The 17,015-nt window shown below is 38.0% G+C and overlaps 1 protein-coding gene and 1 long non-coding RNA gene across 2 annotated transcripts in view; one reads left to right on the top strand and one right to left on the bottom strand.

Moving 5' to 3' along the window:
* The window catches only part of LOC135464727 (transcription initiation factor TFIID subunit 5-like), an 89,726-nt gene extending 76,164 nt beyond the window's left edge, over window positions 1-13,562 (bottom strand). Inside the window, exons 1-12 of the mRNA XM_064742247.1 lie at window positions 13,455-13,562; window positions 9,932-10,044; window positions 9,014-9,092; window positions 7,852-7,930; window positions 7,353-7,476; window positions 6,119-6,237; window positions 5,710-5,787; window positions 5,240-5,337; window positions 4,135-4,226; window positions 3,359-3,478; window positions 1,275-1,420; window positions 155-292 (exon numbers count right to left, since the gene is read on the bottom strand). Of these exons, the coding sequence (XP_064598317.1) occupies window positions 155-292; window positions 1,275-1,420; window positions 3,359-3,478; window positions 4,135-4,226; window positions 5,240-5,337; window positions 5,710-5,787; window positions 6,119-6,237; window positions 7,353-7,476; window positions 7,852-7,930; window positions 9,014-9,092; window positions 9,932-10,044; window positions 13,455-13,553 (1,285 nt within the window). The 5' untranslated portion in view covers window positions 13,554-13,562. The remainder of the gene's footprint in view (window positions 1-154; window positions 293-1,274; window positions 1,421-3,358; window positions 3,479-4,134; window positions 4,227-5,239; window positions 5,338-5,709; window positions 5,788-6,118; window positions 6,238-7,352; window positions 7,477-7,851; window positions 7,931-9,013; window positions 9,093-9,931; window positions 10,045-13,454) is intronic.
* A 186-nt stretch (window positions 13,563-13,748) lies between these two features.
* Window positions 13,749-16,522, top strand: LOC135464666 (uncharacterized). Its single transcript, XR_010443675.1, has 4 exons — window positions 13,749-13,781; window positions 13,887-13,915; window positions 14,745-14,800; window positions 16,247-16,522. It is a non-coding gene; the product is annotated as an uncharacterized LOC135464666 (long non-coding RNA).
* The last annotated feature ends 493 nt before the right edge of the window (window positions 16,523-17,015 follow it).

A 17,015-nucleotide genomic window follows, 5' to 3' on the forward strand; every position in this document is an offset into this window, starting at 1 on the left:
AGACTTATCGATTGATTCATTGATGTTTAATGCTGTAAATTTACACAATACTGGTCAGTTTTATGGGTGGAGGAAAACTTGGAGTAACAAGGGTAAACCACCGACCATTGGCAAGTTACTGATGAACTTTCCCCTGATTTTAGGACAAACTTACTGGAGGAGTCTTGAGAACAAGAGATAAGATAATTCCTGTCATGACTAAAACAGATGCTGTACACTGGACCAGAATGACCCACCAGGGTTTTACAATCACTGCCTGATTTATCGTCCATCATTCGCTCCAACACATCATCTGCAAGCAAAAAAAAATGTGTGTACATTTTAATCCTCTGTTTTCAGTAATAAGTCATTTATTCTGTGACATGATCTTGTTTATTGATCTGAATCGTGTTTTACACCCACTCAACAATATTTCACGCATATGACGTTGGTCAGCATTATAATGGGAGGAAACTGGACAGAAACTCACTGTTGACACGATTTCAGATGAAATTTAAATTTCACAGACTAATGTCGACAGGTTTCACATAAAATTTTGTCAAAGTACCACACAAATTTTCTGACATGTCTGGTGAGTTTAACTTCCACAGTGTCTGATTGTGACACAAATAAGAAAGGAATCTAGCAAAGGGAGATAACTCTGCACACAAAAGTGCTAAACACAATTATATACCCACCCCTGGAACAATCGGTCTACACAAATTTAATCTGACACAAATCATTTGGAGATTTGATTAGGATTAAACATGATACTCCACTGAAATTCTGTCATCACAGCTGTTTAAAGGTTTAAAATAAAACCAGGGAATTTTGAGCGCTCAATTTTAACACTCGCTGTTTGATTTGCTAGCTTGACTGAGGAAAAGAAACACAAGCCAGCCTACAGTTATGTTCAGCAGCAGTCCACCAATCACAATTCCCTATGACAAAGCGTTGTATGTTAAATTCTTAAATGGTTTTGCTACCACACAGTTTGCTGGATGTTGGGTAAAAAACATGTGGTACAATTCTGGCTGCCACTGTATAAGTGAAATATTCTTGAGTATAGTGTAAAACACCAATCAAATAAATAAATAAATAAATACAAATATATAAATAAAATAAATAAACAAAAACATGTGATTTTACAAGTCAGGCAAAATGTTAACCAAATCAATGTATCCTTGTGTGTTTAACAGTAAGTCAAACAAAATTAGAAAACCTGAGAATGATACAAAATAGAAGACCATAGAAAGTTTTTGACAATTGTATACAGATGATTTTCAGCACAATACCTGCTTCTTTGTCGATGAGCTGTAGCTCTGAGTTTTTCTTAATTCCCCGCAGTTTATTTGGCGATGTGCTCCAGACTCGGATATATGAGTCGGCAAACCCTGCTCCTAAAAGGCTGGAGTCATCACTTACCTCTACAGCTGTCACCCTATAACAAACAGTACATATTCCACAAAGATTCTAACAATGCATGCTAAGATGGTTTTAAACTTGCGACCCTATCATCGAGTTTCAAAATGAAAGCAATATATAGCTGCCACCACATAACCTATTCAGGCTGTAAGTGGGAAGGTCTGCCAATAACTTGCAGATGGTTGTGGGTTTCCCCCGGGCTGTGCCTGGTTTCCACCCACCATAATATTGGCCGCTGCTGTAAAAGCGAAATATTCTGGAGTTTGGCGTAAAACACCAGTCAAATAAATAAATCAATAAATCATAAGCTATTCATATCCAAATCCTCTACGGGTAAAGAAGCATACGTCCTATGCGTCGCTCTCTACTTTTCGCTTTACATCACCAACACCAGCAGCAAATTTTGTGCAGAAATATTGAACAATGCCAAGGTCACTGGGGTCACTGTGGTGAGGCAGGAAGTAATATGAGAAAACAGAAACAATCCCGTCTCAATCTGTGTCTCTAACAATACATTATACAAATGCATTCTCTTTATCTAAAGCATGTACAACATGATTCTAACGAATACCTGAAACAGTTTTATAGATGAATGCTGATTAAACAGTTCCGCGTGAGAACACAAGTGATGAGGCTAAGCGAAAACAAGCCTGCATGTCTCACAGGCTACATAGGTTGAGCTTGTTTAACTGTGGCAGTGATGTCAGGCGAAAGGTAGAGGGTGACGCATGCGCTCTAGGGAGTACGGTAGAGAAGAGAGGTTTTGTTTTCATTTCTTTGCTTTCGTTGTTTTTGCCATCTCTTGGTTTTCCTGTCACTCAGACTACAGTAATTCTTCAACATTTTCGCATGTTTGCAAGATTAAACATATTCTGAAGCCATTTTTCTGTGTTTACCTAATAAAATTATACTTTTTGTGAAGCCCTGAAACTGGCCAATCCTACAAATGTGGTTTTTGTCTCTAAAATCAATTTAAACATGTGCACAAATTGCACTGAAAGCTGCCCTTTCCTATGAGAAAAGGTTGAAGAAATAGGGTAAGAGACTTAGATCACATCACACAATCACATCTATCCTCTCGAAAGTTTTCCGAAGTGTAAAGAAATGGATTTTGTTTTCGTTTTTATTTCTGGTTGTTTTTGTCCTCTTTTGATTTACCTGTAAATCTTATGATCACCAAGTGATCGGTTTTGTTTCAGTTTTTTATTCCTCTTTTGTTTTTCTTTTTTCTGTTTAAAATCCTTTAACCCCTGGAGACCTTTCAAGAATGTAAAGAAAATATTTTTAGCTATTGTTTTGTTTTTTTTGTCTGTTTTATTTTACCTCTCTGCTAATCAGACTGACTGATTGGGATTTCATTATACACAATCATTGCTGTCCTCTGGAAACTTTTCAGGAATGGGAAGACAAATTTTCAGCTATTATTTTGTTTTGTTTTGTCTGTTTTGTTTTACCTCCCTGTAAATCAGACTGACTGATTATGATTTCATCACACACAATCATCACTATCCTCTAGAAACTTTTCAAGAGTGTAAAAAACAGGGTTTTTGCTTTGAATTTTCTTCTTGTTGTTTTTGTCCTCTCTTAATTTTCCTGTAAGTCTTACTGTGATTTTATTTTGTTTCAAGTTTTTTTTTTTATTCCCCTTTCGTATCTTCAGTGTGAGATCTCATAACCTACAATCACTTCCATCCCTGGAAACTTTACAGGGGTGTGCTAACAAAAGGGCTCTTATTTTCATTTTCTCCTTCTGTTTTGTTTTCCTCCTCTGTAAATTTATTGAATGACTAATATCACATCACCACAATCACCATCTATCCCTTGAAACCTTTTCAGCAGTATAGAGAAAAGTGGTTTTGCTTTCATTTTCTGCTTGTGTGTGTGTGTGAGTGTTTTTTTTTTTTTTGGTCTCTCCGTAAATCTGAGTGAGATGCCATCCTACACAATCACTCACCCCTGGTAGCTATTGAGGAATGTGTAGAAGCAGATGGAAGGGAGAGCATCAGGGCCAACCTTCACCCGTTTGTTGGCTTCTCGGAATGCTGTTATCTTCTCTATCTTATCTTGGTCCTTCCTATATTACAAATGAGCCACAGATTAGTACTGAAAGCAAGTCATAAACACATGAATCCACATTCTACAAAATTTACTTCATTAGTGTTTTATGCCATACTCAAGAATATTTCACTTATATGACTGCGTGCAGTGTTATGGTGAGAGGAAACCAGGCAGAAACTGGGGAAAACCCACGACCATCCACAAGTTGCTGCAGGACTTTCCCACATAAGGCCAGAGGTGAAGCCAGCAGAAGCTGGATTTGAACTCACAGTGATCGCACTGATGAGAGGCTCCTGGGTCATAACGCTGCGCTGGCACGCTAATCACCTCGGCCAATGTCAAAGACAGGATGTCAAAGGTTTGACTGACTGACCAAGAGATGACCTAATTATAGACATGATAGATGCCTAATAACACTCAATAGTTTTGAGTGTTTTTGACTCACAACCTGACTGACAGACAGGTGGAGCTTCTCATAGTTAAAAATTGTGAATTGCTTTTGACAGGTTGATTTCAAAATCAAGAAATGAATATACCAACTGTGAAATATTCTTGAGTATGGCGCAAAACACCAATCAAATAAATAAATAAATTTACCACTTGCCATTTGGTGGATTTCTAATATGTTAAGTTAATGTGGCTTATGGGTCAAAAGAATTCCTGACCACTTACAGTTCAGGGAGGGGTACTCTGGTCACCGCGGGAGCGTTGGGGTCATTCTTGGCTTTTTTCATCAACAAAGGGTCTTTCTTGGCCTTCTTTTTCTGAAATGAAAGACAAATGCATCATTTATAAAAATTGCTGCTAAACTGTGAGCGAACCAGCAGACAGAAAACTCAGGGAAATGGAATAAAACAGCACCAAAATACTTTCCTAAATTTAGCACCCAGATGTTTTCAGTTTTATGTACACATGCTTCCTCTCTGGCCGTATGTGGGAAGGTTTGCCAGCAACCTGCAAATCGTCATGGGTTTCCCCCCGACTCTGGCTGGTTTCCTCCCACAATAATGCTGGCCGCCGTCGTATAAGTGAAATATTCTTCAGTATGGCGTAAAACACCGAATAAACATAAATAAAACAAATAAATAAATCAATCTTATTGTTTAGGACCTCACTGAACACCATCACTACACAAACTGAATTGTGTATTTTCTTTCATGCATACCTGATAAATTTAGTGATTAGGGAAATGAAAGACCAGAGAAATCGGCCATTAGTAATAGTGCAAAAGATGCAACGACTATTCTTCCTACATCTGATACCTGATTCTCCACTGACATTGACAGATTAAAATACTGATAAACACTTACCAAAGTAAATCACAGTAAAGGGTCTCATTAATTTATACCATATGTAGAAAAATTACTGCACAAGATTACAATAAGGGATCAACATAATGAATCTTTATAAAGCCTGACATCATTTTTCTTTGTGAAGGATTTGCCATGGCTCCACAATGAGACTCGGAATTCACCACTTGTGGAAATTGGGAGACCCAGTATGACCTTTAACCCCAAGAATTCATTAATTCATTCCACTACTTGTACATCAGCTCTGTCTGCAGTGGATTGCCTGCACATAAGACTTGTTAAAGATTATCGAGGGGAAAGGTCAATATGAGGCAAAATAGGCATGATAGAAATTGGTGAAACAGCAACATGAAGGAATAAGTTTCTGACCACTTTCACGTGTACTGTCAAACAAGGAAGATTACGATACATATATACATAATTCTCTTCTGATAAAACTCTATGGACAAAATTGTTTAGCACGTTACCTTTGGTTTGTCCTCATCCCCAGCATCTTCATCCTCCTCAATAGGGATGCTCATGTCTGGTTCCTTCAGCAGCCCATAATACACCTTAGACTTGTTCGCTGTGGAGAAACACACATTTAGGGCATTTAAATTTATCTTTACTGATATATTTTCTAGTGAAATAAAATCTCACACGAAATCAAATTCGCCTTTATCTCCTTAGCTTTGTCACATATAGGCCAGATTCAGAATACTGCACCTGACTGATTGATTGAGTGGTTTTAACACTGTACTTATAATATTTAGCTTATATGGTGAATTTCCTATTAGATGGCAGAAATCAGAGAGCCAAGAATAAACCACCAGCCACTGGCAAGTAACTACATGCTGAATTTTTCACCTCACATTTGCCAGGCTACCATCGCTCCCTGAAACATCTCACAATTCGAACCTTGATATTTTCGACTCGTGTCATAGATGAAGGATCTCACCTTCTCGCAACGCTTCTCCCAGCATTCCCCCGCTACACGCAACAATCTGCTCCTTATTCCTCGGCACTCCATCAAATACTGTAACAAGGGTAAAGGTCATAAACAAATCAAAGTCAGGTTAAACGTTGTCTTCAACATTGTTATTTCAGCCATGCAATGTTTTCTCCCAATGTCACATTGGAAAACCATGTCAAAGATTTCTTTATTTATCTGACTGGTGTTTTATGCTTCAATCCGGAATACTTCACTTATATAACAGTAGCCAGCATAATGGTGGAAGGAAACTAGACAGAGCCCAGAGGAAACACATGACCATCCACTTTGCCAAATTTCTTGCAGCTGATTCAACTAGCATGCAAATGGCAAACAAGCCTAAAAACTGCTATGAAGCACATGTATAGTACAATACCATCGATGAAGAGATGCTCTTGGATTATTGTCAGCAACATTTTCATGTGTTTCTCCTGCAGATGACGTTTCACGTGGTTGTAAGAATCACGGGACATCTTTATGACAAATTTGCTTGACCTGTAAACCCAAAATACACACAGATTATCAGGATATTAGTTTTTTGGGACAATTTTTTTCTTTTCTTTTGATTGGTGTTTTACGCTGTGCTCAAGAATACCTCACTGATACATCGGTGACCAGCATTATGGTGGGAGGAAACCGGGCAGAGCCCAGGGGAGACCCACGACTATCCACAGGCTGCTGACCGACCATCAGCACATTACAAGCTTACTTAAATTCATTGGTGTTTATTAAACTGATAATTGGTTTGTCAATGTTCACATTTTTTCAACGTAAAGAAAAAGTAAAAATGAAGAAACCATCAGTGGAAAGACCATTCAAAAGTGTACCTGAAAATACATTTAGCTTTTTTTTGTGTCTGAAGTTTTTCACTAGAACCAAACATGATCAGAAAAACAAGTTACCTGCTTCCATCATTGTTACTTAATGTAATTGATTTGTCATCGTTTATATTCCTTAACATGGACACTTGAAGATGAAGTTAGCCAAAGATGTTTTCTTGGATATTATTCAAGAATAAAAACCTACTTGTCAAAAACAAAATTACACAGTACTAGCACTGAAGTCACAATACCATTCTGAAGCATGAACATAAGGGGCAACCATGTCTCAGCTGGCGTGTTATTTTTAACCAACAATATTGTCTCAAAGTTATAATGTCTCAAGTTAAAGCAGCATAAGCTAGTTAACACCTAGCTTTAAAAACATGTAAGCTTATTTGGAAAAGCCCAGGATAAACTTAAATATCTAATTTTTTCTTAATCTATTCAGAAGTAATTTTCAAATCATGGCGAATTAAATGCAACAGATATGCAGCTTCGGCGAACTTTTACCCTGAAAAACATCGACTCCATTTAAGATCTCTTAACATTTCTGTGCCTCTGAAAGGCTGATAAAATGTTTTTTTTTACATTCTGTTCCCTAGAAAAAAGTTTTTTGTCTTGACATAACCTACACCCTGCATGATTTTGATTTGAGGGGTCCCACTTCTTGTAGGTTAACACCTCAAAATCTAACATCACATTATGTCATAGTCGATGTCATGTAACAAGGGCGGTAATTCAGGGCAAGCCCACTGACCTGCTAATTCTTTGATATTAAATTGTACTTACTTGAAGTTTTCCATAAGTAAGTTCCCTTGCATGTGCTCTTTTTTGGTGACGGTAGAAAGTTTCTTCAGATCTTCTTTGTAATACTCTTCTTGATCTTTGGAGAACTTCTCAAAGAAATGTATGGCTGACAAAATTCAAATAATTTTATTCATCACATGATCTCATTCCCACTCGCTGAACATTCCTGATATCCCATCCCTCAGCATGCACTATCTGTATGGTATACATGCGGTACAAAGTCACAAACTCGCATATTTTTAACCGACTACAACTTAACTGTTTCCTTTCTTCATTTCATTTTGTGGATTGTAACTATGACAGCCTTGAATGACGGACATGTGACAAAATTCATGTATAATGACAAAGACAACTAAAGCTTTGCAACATTTTTGCATAAACGCTACATGCTTCTTTCTGCCTTTGTCATTAAAGTGTAAGAATAGATATCATTTTTCTGATCAGAGTTTATTATCTCATGAATATTCACTTTTTTTTTTACCTTGTTTCTCATGTTCATTGAAGACCAGCTCCAGGTACATGTGAACAAACACTGGGTACAAGATCATACTCAGCTCCACCTGGTGGAAGAAGGGAGATAAATAGGATATTCAAGAAAGATACTTGATTTTTCAATGACTGACCATAGTTTTACCCCATACTCAATAATTTGTCAATTCTACAATGCTGGTTTTCCTTACAGGTAGGATAAAATGGTGTGCCTGGTGTGGCAAATTGCTAACAAACTATCATAAAATTTTCATAAAAAATAGATTTCCTTGAGTTTTCTCACTTGGCAGCCAGTACAAAACTTCAAACTGACCATATGTGAAAAAACTTGTAGTTTATTCTGATGACTATGCAGGAAATCACTGCATCTCAGTACTTTTTGCTTTATTCAAACATTTATTACATTCACACATACATGTACAACACAGATTAGTGGATGGGAAACTCCTTGAACCTAAAGGTAAGGAAGATCACAATTATCTGTACAGTAAATACAATGTACGAACAAACTTGACTCTCTCCATCCACTCCTTACTTCTCACATATTAACTGATTTATTTTATTTTTACACCTTTCTGTTTGTGCATATGTATGTATACTTGGGGTTTAACGTCGTACTTAACAGTTTTTCAGTCATATGACAACAAGGTGTCATTAGGCCTGTGTACATATATTGTGTCTTCTTGTGGCAGGATGAGTCCAGGCCGCCAAAGTGCTGCCTCCACTGAAGTATCATGGCGAAGACACCAGATATGACACCTCCACCCTGTCACATTATACTAACACCGGGCCAACAAGTCCTGTTTCTTTGCTCTAACCCCTCAGTGCTGAGCGCCAAGCGAGGAAGCAGTAAGTACTATTTTTGGTCCTTGGCATGAGATGACCTGGGTTTGATGCCAGTGTCTCCCGACTTCGAGGTGGACGCTCTCACCATTAGGCCACCGAAGCCGTCCTCGTGCTTATGAGTCTGTTTATTGATCAAATGCTTCGGATGAACACAGAAGATTTTGTGTCGTTTTGCAATCGGGCCACATGTTAACATATGGACAGACCAAACTGGCAGATACAACAAATGATTTACAGAGGGGCTTAGTTCAAGCTTAAAAAATCAAGTTCTCTGGAAATGGCTACCATGGTAACACAATAAAGCTTACCTTATGAACATCTAGACAGGATTCTATGAAGTTTTTCAGGTCAATGTAAAAGTCTTCATACAGGGTTGGGTCATTCTCACTGAAAATGTGAAAAATGTAAGATTTAAATTCCACAAAAATTTTGATAGAAATATACTCTTGAGTATGATGTAAAACACTAATCATTAAACTTTTGTAGAAAAATGCAACGACTGCCCAAACAGCCACACAAGTACATTAATTGCTCATTGTAACCAAAGCCCCAAAAGCAGTGAGAACAGGGAATTTACAAATTCCCTGCCCAAGGCCGGGTTTGAACAGGCACCTAGCAAATGCAAGACCAGTGCCTATAACCACGAGAACATGGCTTGCTAGTGTCCAGTCATGACAGGTGTGTTACAAGATCAAGAATAGAAGATTAAGTTCAAGAAAAAACTGAATTGGTTCAAACCTGATTTACGCATGAGTGTAGGAATAATCACTGACTTTTGAACACTGTCAGGTTGTGAATTTTTGGTTGTGGGGTCTGCTTATTTTGATTTTTATGTTCTCAACAATGAATTCAAAGGGTATTACATATTAAGTTGCAAACTTCAGAGATTATTAATAAAATAAAAAAACACTGTACAATGACTTAATCTTGAAATTAATTTTCAAGATTACATTTTAAATTTGTTGAATACTATCCCGGCAGCAGCAAACCTTAAATTTGAAAACGAGAAAAAAAAAAAAAAAAAAAATTTTTTTCAAAAGTCAACATGCTCTGCCCAGTTTCACAAAGATGTTATACATGTACGATAATCGCACATATAGAAAAAATGGTGCGGTCGTAGTGACCTGCAGAATATCGTACGAAAAAAGTGTGATAAAAAAATGCCGCTTTGTGAAATTCAACCCTGATTTTAGTTTAGCGAAAACAACATTTTAACTTCGGCCCACCTTTTATATGCTGCCAAGGCGTGTGACACGTCTGATTCTCCTTGTGTTGAACTCTGTGGTTTGACATCCTCATCTTTAATCTGTGCCTCTTGTTTCAGCAAAGCTTCAGTTTCCTGTCAGAATGGAGACATATACACACATTCCATTTTCCTGTCAGAATGGAGACATATACACACATTCCATTTTCCTGACAGAATGGAGACATATACACACATTCCATTTTCCTGTCAGAATGGAGACATATACACACATTCCATTTTCCTGACAGAATGGAGACATATACACACATTCCATTTTCCTGACAGAATGGAGGCATATACACACATTCCATTTTCCTGTCAGAATGGAGACATATACACACATTCCATTTTCCTGACAGAATGGAGACATATACACACATTCCATTTTCCTGACAGAATGGAGACATATACACACATTCCATTTTCCTGACAGAATGGAGACATATACACACATTCCATTTTCCTGTCAGAATGGAGACATATACACACATTCCATTTTCCTGACAGAATGGAGGCATATACACACATTCCATTTTCCTGTCAGAATGGAGACATATACACACATTCCATTTTCCTGTCAGAATGGAGACATATACACACATTCCATTTTCCTGTCAGAATGGAGACATATACACACATTCCATTTTCCTGTCAGAATGGAGACATATACACACATTCCATTTTCCTGTCAGAATGGAGACATATACACACATTCCATTTTCCTGTCAGAATGGAGACATATACACACATTCCATTTTCCTGTCAGAATGGAGACATACACACACATTCCATTTTCCTGTCAGAATGTAGACATATACACACATTCCATTTTCCTATCAGAATGGAGACATATACACACATTCCATTATTCATCTATCAATTCACAGAAAATCTTACAAATGAAATGACAATTCCTCAACCTCGTATGAATTAATTTGGCCCATAATGCACGTAAATGGTAAGACTTAAGGTACCTTCAACTTGCTTACATTAAATTGTCTTTACTTACTTTTCTTGCACGTACCACACGTTAATTTAACGTTTTTAATAAACATTATTATATAAGCACTAAAAAAAAGTGAAGATTTATCAGTATCTACCTATCAAGCTCTCTGCAAAGTTTGCAGCTGTAAAACTGCAAAAATCATATCACTCAGATGCAGTGGAGCAGAATTTGCTATTACACATGACATAGGTAATGAAGGAATCGGTCATGCCTGATCAAAATACCCAATCACACTAATCAACCAATACCCAATCACACTAATCAATCAATACCCAATCACACTAATTAATCATAAAGTGACAATACAATACATTACAATATACAAGAGCAATGCATTTATGTTTCTTGATATCTGTTGGTATTTGTATTGTTTGTGTCTCATATATTTCTGAACAATGGTTTTCAAAAAAAAAAAAAAAAAGAAGTTACGTATCTGACGTTTATTGGAATTGAACTTGGTTATTAATCTCCAAAATCCAACACTCTACACCCTGAGCCAAAGTCAGAACAGCAGTACTATTATCCCATACAATCCAGTGAACAGTGTTTCTTGTTATAACTGCCCATCATTCACTATCCTTACCTTACTTTACATATGGTAATTTAGAGTTAAGTGTAAAGTTCATGACAGCTAGACTTTGTGTGACCATCCAGTTTGAGAGCATGTATGTTTCTTTATTTACAGTTAACACATTACCCACTATACAGCATGTGTTTTTTCACAATATATATGTGTGTTTTATAATATGTGTTTAGCAATATGCTTTAAAAGCTATATGATAGTTTTCTCTACAGTTACTACTCAGGTGTTGATTTATTATAAATGGCTAGGATGGGGTGGGGTCGTGGTGGGGATGACTAAACATTTGCCCCATACCCATCAGTTCTTTAAAATGGCAGGGTAAATTCATAAAAGAACAAGACAAGAGTATAAAATTTTGCCCCTCTCCCCCCCCACTCAAAAAAAAAAACAAACCAAAACAACACCAATGCTGATTTACCCATTAGTAGTATGATCGTTGTAACAAATAAATCAGGCAACACTTATGGAAAAAACGCCTATATAAAGCTTCTCCAAATTTGATCCCTTCATCACCCACCCAGCCACCCACCTCTCTCCAGCCAAGCAAAGTAACAGAAGAGTTCCATTACTATCATGTGGTACAGGAATCAACATGATCAACACTTATCATCCAAGTCAACACAGCAGGCATGCCAATTCTCTGGGCTAACGTATGTATTTCTTTAGGTATGGACACGACACACGTATCTACAAATTCTCCCTCATGATGAAATCTGTTTTTGACTTTAAATTTTGCGCATTAATAAATTTGTTTTTCATAAAGAGAGGCAACACCAAAATATACACAGAGAGGAAGGGCCTAGTCTAAGATGTGCTCATACTGGTGGTAGTTGATATGCTTGAGCATGTCTTTACCACTAACGTGACAAAATGGCTTTATGAGATTAAAGCTAATCAGATAAAGAACTGGTACGACAACCCCCTACCCCTCTCTACCCACCAAGACATCTTGAGACTGGAGTCCTAATCTGGATTTAGCTTTTTTCAGTATAATCCTTTTGATTCAAACAATGTACATCTTCAGGCATTAAGTACTCGAGTACCGAGTACCATATAAAACGATGACTTTCTTCATATTTCACTTTAAACAGAATTTGTCACGGTTGCGTTAATTGAGAACACCCTCCATTGACCCAACACTTATGTACGCAAAGGCCATTCACCGCCAGAATTCTAGCCCCAATTTTCGGTATATGTGTGAGCGCCCCCAGGAGACTCCCGAGAGCGGGAGTCCGTTATAGGCCCTATATGGACCTCATACTGCCCACTCACCCAGGTCAATACCCACTATACCCACTATTCCAGACCGTTCTCAGAATATCGCCCTGTGTTGTTCATTTCCGTTTTATTTCATATGTTATCTTTCACCCTTTTGTCAGCTTGCCACTGCCTCATGCGAGATGTCTACGATCTTGAATAAGTAGACTAGTACCAAACTAAATTACGAATTTGGACACATGATTTAGCATTTACTGTCATATCTACCTTGGCCATGGCATCAATGTGCCAATAAATTGATTCAACATTTGTAGAAAATGGAACGTATTCAGTTCATACACTTTATTCAAATTTCGAAATAAAAGTCAAATATACTAATGTACTTTTTGTTATTCTCGTTCAAATGATTGCAATATCAATTTAAAAGAATGTTCATCTTTACATCTAAATCTGTTACTAATCCAACATGTTAACCTTGTTTTAAAATCTATTTTTTTCATGACCTCAGGAGATTCTATATGTCTTTAAATGAAACTGCAAATGCCGAGTTTCTGGTTGGTTGCTATTGGATAAAAGAATCAACATGATACAGACACCAGTTTTCGTCACAGGCGTTGTTAGGAACTGTTGTCGAATACGCTTTTGGCCACCAATTCATTGTCTACTCTATTGAAACATAGGTAGTGTGGTATTAACCTTAAGGTTATTCTTCCGCAGAAACTGAAGAACAGCCAGTAATGTTTGTTTATCCGAATTGGAGTCAGACTTCGCGGCTGCAGACATGGGAGCTGCCATTTTCGAAAATTACCCTGAAACCAAAGCTCTACTTTGTATAGGTGCTTTGTCGGAAATAAAAAACATCCCATTCACTAAATATATTTCCAATAAAAAAATTCAGCATTGGCTACAAATAAATTTTTAAAAATTGCTGAATTTGCATGGCACGGCGTTTATTATTTTGCGTACCTACATAGGTACCATCCGGGTACTTCTCAGTCTCTTGAAACCAGCCATTTTGCCTGGGTAGGGATGTGTTCTGCGTAGTTGCGGGCAATCTTGTCTGAATCGTTACAATTTTCATGTCATCTGAAAATGACATTGCTAATCTTTGTTTATTTAATGTTTCAGATTACTCCTAGGGCAGAATGAGGAACAAGGTGTGTACATTTTCTGGTTAATTCGACGAAAACAAGAGAGTTCATGACCTGGAATCAGTGACCGCATGCACATAGACAAGAATAACTGAATTAATGCCGTGTTTCATGAAACCTAGTTAGGCTTTTCTTACATTGGGTCACATGAAGTTTTCGCGTTACATCACCCTACCCGAAGTTGAAAAAAACAAAGTCCAAACATGACGGACGTTAGTTTGGTTTGCCCGATTCAAAAGTTTAAATGGCTGGATTACTGTTGAAAGATGGTTTACCGATGCCGGCTTTGACATGTTTACGGTTTGTTCGTGTCAGGGAATCAAAGAGCAAAAATAAAGTATGGGTTGAGCTGCGTCGTTTTTTGTGAAATTTTACGGGTGGAAGTCGATATGACCGAAGCTGGGCGTTACAGTAGGAACGTCCAGCTTAGCTTTGGGCTTTTTCTCCAGCAGTTTAACTTCATTGTGTGTTGGAAATCTACGCCATGAATTCATTGAACAGGAAGGCCTACCTTCCAATGTGTAGAATATTTGTGGGACTTATGCTCATGACAAGTTACTTCTGGTTTCCTGTTCAGTGTTTCAGAAAACTGTTCTGGGCTTTGGAACAGTTCTCATTATTATTTGATGATTCTGAACGGTTTCGGGCCAGAGTAATTGAAGATCTGTTCTGATGTGTTGAGTGAAATGATATGCAGACAGGAAAGAAGGAATCTGGCAAAATAGACCTTAGGATGTTATTGGTTAAGAGATCAGTCCTGTCCATAACAGATGAAGTAAAAAGTCAACCAACTGTTGACCTTTTAGACTAATTTCTTGATTATTTTCTTTTTCAGTGGCGTAAGAAGCGAATGAGGCGGCTGAAGAGAAAGCGCCGAAAGATGAGGGCCAGGTAAGAGCAAGGGAGATAACTAACAATTTCTCAACAACATTCTCTTTCACTTTGGCTCTTGGTTTGGTTTTACCTAGCTGTGAGATCAGTTAGCCATGATCCCAGCTTAGCTTCCTCATTTACCGCTGTGAACCGTTACATTCACTAATATGGAACTCGGTCATGTCATCTGCGCTGTCTCCAAAGTACCAACACTGTGCGCTACACAAAGAGGTGTCCTGTGATCTTTGTCATTTTGATTGGTCAGTCGCCCTGTAGATGGTGTACATCTTATTGGTTTCAATGAAATCATTCCACAAGTTCGTTTTTTCCAGACGATGCCCAGTGCGGCCAACTCAAACTGAAAATGGCAGTTAGAGAAATTTGGCTTGCCGCTGATGTGACAGATACATTTGTGTTGTAACATTGTGGTCTTTATTATTCACGAATAATTAGGTGATTTGAAGTAAGAATTACTGAAGGATTACAGGAAACCTGTTTTTACAGCGTATAGCTTCGACATGTCGAGGACAGCATGCGCGGAATGACCGAGTTTTAGGTTACTGAATGGAAGAGTAGAGATCTATATTTCTGATAGCTGAGCTGGGAAGTATGAAACGAATCTCAGATCTAGGTTTTACCACATATTAATTTTATGAGCTTTCAAGGTTTGCCTTCGTATGGAAGGTCAAAACCAGAAGAAAGCTGTTTTCATTTTGACTCAATTTGGCTGAGAAATAAATCTTTTCACTGAACTATTTAGATATTAAAGATTGATCATTTAATAAATTGACAAGTGTTAACATTTTCTCCAAAACTGACAATTTTGTAAGTCCAGTAAGTAAATTTGCCTCTGTGATGATGTCCCATTTTTCTTTGCTTTGGCATGTTCACTGGATTTCCATATGGTATCACACAAAACCTGGTACTGCTTAGTGTAAGCAGGTGTCCAACATTAGGGATTGGTTGCTGGTTTCAATGCAATAACTGCTTCGAGCATTACTCCATGTTGATGAAATTTTGTGGGAAGATTTATTTTGTGTCCAAACTGATCAAATTCAATACCTAGCTTGATCCATGCACAAGAAAAACCTGGTAAAGTTACATGAATACATTTGTTCAGTCTCTTGAATGTTATACCTTCACTGAGAATCGATTGAAAAGTTCTCCACGAGAAAGTGTCGACGTCCCGAATGACAGGTGACTCCTAATGTGTCCCTGGTTTGCTTCATCTGTGGAAGTGATGACCAGTCGCATTAGGCCACAAGTGTATAATTCTTCAAAACTGCACTGAACAAAAATCTTGTAAATCAATTGTTTGTTCCATGCTCTTTCTAAATACATGTGAGAGATGTCTAGCCATGATATTTTCTCATTCTGATTTACATGCGTGCTATATGGGAAAATTTTTTTTCAGAAAGCGCTTCTTGCATGTTTGTGACACGTTCTTTTGTTTGTGGCTTTCAGGTCAAAGTAGACTTGCCATACATGCTTCCCCTTGAGGTGTTCTGGTGGCCAATACTGCTTCCATCCTGAGTGAAGCTGTGCTGAGCACATAGTGAATGGAGGTTTGACATTTACTGGGGCTGGTTACCCACTGCAACAACAACAACAAAATGGAATTCATTATCAACTGTGATTCAAGGATTTAATAGTAGAGACTTGGAGAGACAAGACCATTAGTAGGGTAGAATGTTGCTCAACAGGGTGTGTGTAGTGCGTTGGGGCTGAAATAGTGGGACACCTCTGCAGTATTCAGGTTACTTAATGCCTGGATGGTGTGAATCTCTCTTCAGTATTAATGACAACTAGGTTGATCATGAACGCCTTCACACGCTTGTGGATAGGCACCTCCTGCCTAGAAGCGGTTGAGTCCCGTTTTATTCTGCTTCTCCAAGAGTAAGGAGTGTTTTCAAAGACAGTATGTTTAACAGCACTCAGATGTTTCAGCTTTTACACTCCCCGATCCCAGCCAACAGAGCTGGGGATTGTGTACCTCTGCTGGTGGCTAAAACAACAACAACAGTGGTAGTGGCATGCGAGTCAACAGGGTGTGTGCAATGCGTTGGGGCTGAAGTCGTGGGATACCCTGTCTTAAGTCCAGGTCACTCTGTGGCTGGATGGCGAGGATCTCCTTCAGTATGAATGACAACTGTTGATCATGTTGATCATACTTGATCATGAACGCCTGCACACACCTGTGGTCGAGTCACAAATGTCTGACATGGCACAGTTG

This window comes from Liolophura sinensis, chromosome 4, assembly GCF_032854445.1.
Source record: "Liolophura sinensis isolate JHLJ2023 chromosome 4, CUHK_Ljap_v2, whole genome shotgun sequence".
In the NCBI taxonomy this organism is placed as follows: domain Eukaryota; kingdom Metazoa; phylum Mollusca; class Polyplacophora; order Chitonida; family Chitonidae; genus Liolophura; species Liolophura sinensis.